Source organism: Cupressus sempervirens, chromosome 6, assembly GCF_028749045.1.
Source record: "Cupressus sempervirens isolate cs-2001-9-10 chromosome 6, ASM2874904v1, whole genome shotgun sequence".
NCBI classification, from domain to species: Eukaryota; Viridiplantae; Streptophyta; class Pinopsida; order Cupressales; family Cupressaceae; genus Cupressus; species Cupressus sempervirens.
The window spans coordinates 187680417-187687266 of NC_143123.1; the positions used below are offsets into that span (position 1 = coordinate 187680417).

The window sequence follows — 6850 nt, forward strand, 5'->3', positions numbered from 1 at the left end:
ATTTCCCAACTTTTTTTAATTAGAAAAAGAAACATCAAATTACAAAATTGCCAAAAAAATAAATAAATAAATGAGAGAATTGTAATAGAAGACAACAAACATGCTCATTACATGTACTAAAGGCCCCCTTATTTAACATGCTCATTACATCAAAACAAACTTTAACCATTATTTGGCTTAAGCTTATGCCCCTTATTCTATGTGGCCCCCAATAAAAGTTATTCTAGATTTTCTTATGACTTGTTTTGTATTTCCAAAGATGAACTTTTGACTCTATTCTTTTATTTATTTTTATATACTATCATAACATTTCAATTTTAAAAATAATAATATAATACATAACTCCCCTTTTTTGAATTAAGATTAAAATTTAGGATTACAAGCAGCACGAAAAAAGTCTCTTGTGGTTAGAGCCTAACTAAAACAGATACATAATTAGACTGCATCCAGATGGTTGCATGAAATGAAGAATGCACCATGGAGCTAGCTTGTCAATGACATAGTTTTGCTGAATACGAGGACTCTCTTGACAAGGTCGTGAAAGCACTGGGATTTCTTTTGAGATGAGGAGGCAAAGTAACAGCCACTGCAGTCCGAACTTGTTCATCTGGATTACAAAGGAGTAGCATCTTTACAACTTCCCTCATGGAAGGCCTGTTAATGGGCAGAGTACTTGTGCATAGCAGAGCCACCTTTAGAGCGGACATCATTTCTTCTGTATAATGCTCTCTAACCCTTGAGTCCAATACAGATTGCGCCCCACCGGTGCCGTGAATCTGATTCCGAACCCACCTAACAATGTCCAGCCCGTCTCCAAATCCTGCTTCATTCGGCTTCTTGCCAGTCACAAGCTCCAGAAGCACCACACCAAAGCTGTATATGTCACACTTCTCATTCACTTTCAAGGTGTATGCATACTCTGCACACATATTTGAAAATCAAGATCAATCCATGAAAAAAATGCTTCCATGAATTTAGGGTTTTGTACTTGCCGAGATCTGTCCACCATCAAAACACAAAAGTAGGGTTTTCTTTTCCAATCACTGTTTTGCATTATATTTATTGATTTATCATTAGGATTGATGAAGAGCTCAAGGAAATAGAAATGGATCTTTGAGCTTTCTATTAGCTTTTTGACGGTGGATCAAGAAATCGTTGATAAATAAAAATCTCTACACAATTAATTGCGTTTTCACTGTATAAATTGTGGAAATCTGATATCATTTAAACCAGGGTTTCAGAAGGTACTCATTTCTACATGCTAAGCTGTAAATATGTAAATCATTATATATAAACATAGAGGGATTGGGAATTCTTACCTGGGGCCATATACCCATATGAGCCAGCAAACGCAGACATGGCATCCTCCTGACCCGCTTTGTCCAAATTTCTGGCCAATCCAAAATCTGCGATATGGGCATTGAACTCGGAATCTAACAATATGTTATTTGATTTTATATCCCTGTGAACTATCAAAGGACAGTAGTCGTGGTGCATGTAAGACAAACCCCTGGCAGCACCAAAGGCAATCTTATAGCGAGTTGGCCAATCCATTAGGGCTTGTGGTTGAGTTCCATGAAGGCGCTCATACAAACTACCGTTAGGCATGTATTCATACACCAACAACTTAGAATTTGAACTAGAGATGCAACAGAGCAGTTTCACAATGTTAGAGTGCCTGATCTTTCCTAAAGCCTCCACCTCTGCTAGGAATTGCTTATCTTGCTGTGATTGAGATTGCAGTCTTCCATCGTTCCAGATCTTCTTAACAGCAACAATTTCATGGTTAGGCAGTGTGACCTTGTACACTTTCCCTGTTCCCCCACTTCCAATAACATTCTCTTCTGTCAATCTCTTCACAATGTCTGATTTGTTGAATTCCAACTTGTGGAAGTGTGTCAGTTTCCAAGCTCCTTTTTCAAATTTGTGTTTAAGTAAATCCATGCATGTCCTGTAGGATAAGCTTATGGCAAGCAACAAGAGTATTGCTCCCAGAGCAACAACTGCAACCAAAATCTTAGACAAATGTTTTTCAGAACTCTTCTGCTGGACGCAAGAAGGAAGCCTTAAAGGTCCATCCCCACACAGGCCCAAATTACCAAGAAAGCTCTTCTCGTAGGCTAAATTATTGAAATCTTCAGGAACATAGCCAGACAAACTGTTGGCAGACACATTCAGGAAACTCAACTTCAGATTACCTAATTCAAGAGGAATTCTGCCCTTAAGCTGATTGTTTGAGAGGTCAAGACGATTGAGATTTGGCAATGAACCCAGTTGGGAAGGAATGGATCCCCTGATTTGGTTGTTTGCAAGGTTAAGTTCTGATACATGTGGCCATGATATTGCATTTGGAAGCTCCCCAGATAACATATTGTTATCTAGAAACAACATTTCGAGCGAGGAAAGTTGTGCAAGTTCCTTAGGAATGGGCCCTGATAAACTATTGCCACTAGCCAGCAAAACAGTGAGATTCCTTAGTTCTCTAACTTCAGGCGGAATACTTCCACTGAATTGATTGTGAGCAATATCCAATCTTACCAGATTAGCTGCTTTGCTGATTTGATGAGGAATTTGGTCTTGGAAAGAATTCTTTGTGAGTATTAGTTCTTGAAGAGATGGAGAACTCCATAAACCGGAAGGAACCTTTCCACTCAGCTGATTAAACTGGACTTGCACACTGGAGAGACTTGGGCAGTTTCCCAGAAACTCGGGTAGGCTGCCATTGAAATTATTTGAAAAAGCAATGAACCCATCTAGTACTCCGCCTCCACAAACATTGTGAGGAAGAGGACCTGACAACTTATTTCCCGACACATCAAATTCCAGCAGTCTGGAATTCATCCCTATTTCTGGAGGGACTTGTCCAGTAAGCTTGTTGCCATAAAGCCTAAGATGAACCAGTTGAGCAAGCTTATCTATTCCAGAAGGTATAGATCCAGAGAGATGGTTGTAGAATAGAGACAGTATCTCCAGGTTTCTTAGATCCCCAATTCCTTGTGGGATGCTTCCATTCAACTCATTTATGCCAAAGTCCAAGTTCACTATACTCTTCAGATTGCTGATATTCTCTGGAATTGGCCCAGATAACTTGTTTCTGTAGAGAAAGAAATTTACGATCTTGGAAAAAGACATCAACTTTGTGGGAATCCCACCAGACAGCATGTTTATGGAGAGATCACAGTGAACCAAATCTGTCATGTTACCTAATGACTCCGGAATCTCTCCTTCTAAATTGCACTGTTTCATCCAGATATCTTTAAGCCTTACTAAGTTCCCAAGCTCATGGGGGATCACCCCTGGAGCCAGAGGATTGTAGGATAGTGTTAAATTTGTCAGGGTAGATAAATTACCCAGAAATGGAGGAACAGTACCATTCAATAAATTCGAATGCAAGAAGAGTACCTCAATCTTAGGCATCATTCCGAATCCAGAAGGTATGTCGCCAGAGAAATTGTTGCTAGAAACATCCAAAGACAAGAGCTCCTCCAGCTTATAAATCTCTTGCGGCAATGAGCCAACAAACTCATTCTGAGACAAGTTCATCATTTGCAGACGGGTGAGATTGAACAAAGCAGAAGGAAAAGTCCCACCGAAATAGTTCCAACTCAAGTCCAATTCAGTCAGATTTCTCAATTTCCCAAAATTAGATGGAATTTCTCCTTTGATATCCAAAGACGGGAGTCTGAGGGAAACAATTGAATTGGAATTGGCGTCACAAGTGACTCCAGTCCAGCTGCAGTGAGCATCATTCTCCGCACTTGAACTGTTTTTCCAATCTCCGAGTTCACCATTAGTCTCCCAACTCTCTTTCATCTCCAACAAGATTTGGGCTTCTTCTGAGAGACCATTGCAGAGCTGAAACAATCCAAGAAACAGGCCTAAGATCATGAATCCGCCCACTTTCTTCATTTCTATCGGGGATTTACACTCTGCTTTTCATATTCTCATCTCAGAGCAACCTCTCGCAAGAGGGTCGAATCACGGAATGGCAAAACCGCAATCATCCTAAGACAAAACCACATAATCACATCATCCACAAAAGGTGTTTTTTCCCCCAATCTTACAAGCTTTACTCTATAATTAGCCAACAGGCTTGTCCGTTTCTAGAATGGACATTAATGATCTATTTGATTTGTCTCAGAAGGAATCGATTGACACGGAAGCTGTATCCCATTGACTTTGACTTTGATCTGGACAGATACCCACTGCACTTCTTTATTGGTCATCCACGTTCGCACCTTTGGATTTCTTGGAAGCTTCGAAAGCCATTATCACGCCGGCATTGTTGACGAAATTTGCTCTGCATTATGCAAAGTTAATAGCACGCCTCTGTTTTTTAATTAGTTAAGCAAAGGCGCATCCAAATCCAGACGTAAGCATTTTTACACCAAGGCTACTCATCTTTAAGCCTACATGCTTTTTTCAGTGAGAGCAATCTTCAATCTAAATTTTTGTGACTTTAAAAAAAATTTGACGGCTGTTTCAAAATTTAATTAAAATTTTAGATATGCTAGTTCTACTTGTTTGGTAGTTAGAAATAAATAAATAAATATTATCCAATTTATAAGATTGAATTATTTCGACGTAGATTTTGATTAGTTTGGACTCCTTTAGAAATCATCTAAACCAGGCGTAGTTATAAGCGGGCTAATACACTTGCAAATTACATGGCTAAATTTCATGTTGGATCAAAATGGGACATGATCATTGATAGACAAATTTGGAATGGTGGAGGGGTTTACAAGACTTTTAGAAAGTGGTGTACGAAGAGTTGAGGAAATCAGTATGATAAGAGAATTCAATTAATTTTATAAAATTTCTTTCAAATTTTAATTATAAAAAAGTTTTTACAGTATTGATAGAATTATTAGTTGCCTTTTTTGTTAATATATATTATGAATTATGTTTATTAAAAAAAGTTTAATTGAATTTTTAATATTTGCTAATAGGCTAAGTACTATTGTAACCAGTTTATGTTAACTAGCTATTAAAAAAAAAATTCTACGAATCACAATTGAGTATTTTTATTTTCTAAGTGTTTCTCAATAAATTCTAAAATCCATATCTTAATTTTTTAAGTTTTAACATTATCAATATACCCCAACTATCCAACTCAACCAAATATTATGATTAGTTTAAATTTTAAGTCTAATTCATCTAATTTAATATTCAAAATAAACATATTTATGATCAACAATGTATATTTTTATTTTTATTATTAATTTATTAATTTGTTCTTATGTTTTTATTAAATTATTTTATAATTATATTTTTTGATAGATATTTTTTATATTTATATTACTTTATAAATTTATTATTATATTTTTATTAATTTAAATTATAAATTTATTAAGTTCTATTAAATATAAAAACTATATTTAGTTATTAGGCAAATACTAGCCACTATGTGACCCTTGTTTATAATGTGATCAATATATTTGTAATCTTGTTATAACACAATGTATATTCAAGAACTATAAGTAACTTACTAAGTATAAATATCATAACTAGAATTCTACTTTAATGAAAAATAAACATATTTTTACCCACATAAGAAAGTGTCATGAATATTTGTAAATAAGAACTTGCCAATAATTAGAACATGATATTAATGACTAAAATAAGGCAAGATAAATTTTTGTGCTCTCCCTTGCTGTTTTTATATCTCTAGAGGAAGGCTCAGTCTGCAATATCTCTACTCCTGCACTTTCTCATCCTGATGATGGATCATGTAGTATGATCCGAAACGTTGATGCTAAAAAAAGTGCACACAATCAAATCCATAAAACCAATTATTTACAAATGGATTGTGGAAATCTGTTAATGTTAAAAGGCAAGATAAAGTTAACAGAAAAAAAAAAGTAAATATATGGATATTTATTTAATGAAATTCAAGGATAAAGATGAAATTTAAATAATAATAATAATAATCATTATTATCATAATGATTTTCACCTTGACCTATTAGCATCAAATACATATTTATTTAACAAGATCTAGTCTTATCGTAAAATCTTCTAACTAAATAAATCATTTGATTGATTGACTAATTTGGGTTAATGAATCTCTATAACCTTTCCACCAATATACAATTCACTTTATTCCCTAATCCTTAATCATTTGATCTTAGCCATTGAATTCGTTCACATAGATCAAATTTGATTTTCTTACCATATTGTAAGTACTTTATCTAACCTTTATCCTTTCACAAGTGAAATCGACTACAAGTCAAGATAGTTTCACTTGTCAACCTTACATTTCATACTACATTTCCAAATCTCAATCACTCACATGAGAATATGGCCTAATCAAATGCTAAACCTATCTCATGGGATACTTATCACATGATTACAACTTTTAATTTTCAATCAATTAAAACTTTCCATCAACCAATCTATCTCAATCCTTGATTTTGTCACAACATTTTTTTATAGATGAAAGGCTCATCGTCCCATTTTAACACCCATTCTTATGGTGGCCTTATGTTGCATTTTTTATTATCTATTGCATCTTTATCATATCCTCATGCTATGCATTTGTTGATAGAAAATGCATGTATACTAGATACATCATGCACACACACACGCACATGCATAGACACAGACACATACATGTATAGAAGCTTAATATCACCAGGTCATGACTATTTAACATTTAACCTAATGGATGTTCACAATGCTAATTTAATTCAAGGAATCATGACACATTCGAGACAAATAAAATAAAACTTGGTTACTCTACAAGATAAATTAATAAATAATAATTAGATGTATATATATAGTTAATTTATATTTAAGTACTCTATACATATTATTGTTGTTTTATGAGTTTATCAATATCATGAGATGAC

At 34.8% G+C, this 6850-nt stretch overlaps 1 protein-coding gene across 1 annotated transcript; it reads right to left on the minus strand.

The window, feature by feature from the left end:
• Positions 1–332: 332 nt before the first annotated feature.
• On the minus strand, positions 333–4187 carry LOC149551879 (uncharacterized). Its single transcript, XM_089787380.1, has 2 exons — positions 1320–4187; positions 333–919 (listed from the first exon to the last, which is right to left on the minus strand). Exons 1-2 carry the CDS (start codon positions 3907–3909, stop codon positions 492–494), a joined length of 3018 nt encoding a protein of 1005 aa, XP_089643506.1. The 5' UTR covers positions 3910–4187; the 3' UTR covers positions 333–491.
• Positions 4188–6850: the final 2663 nt, after the last annotated feature.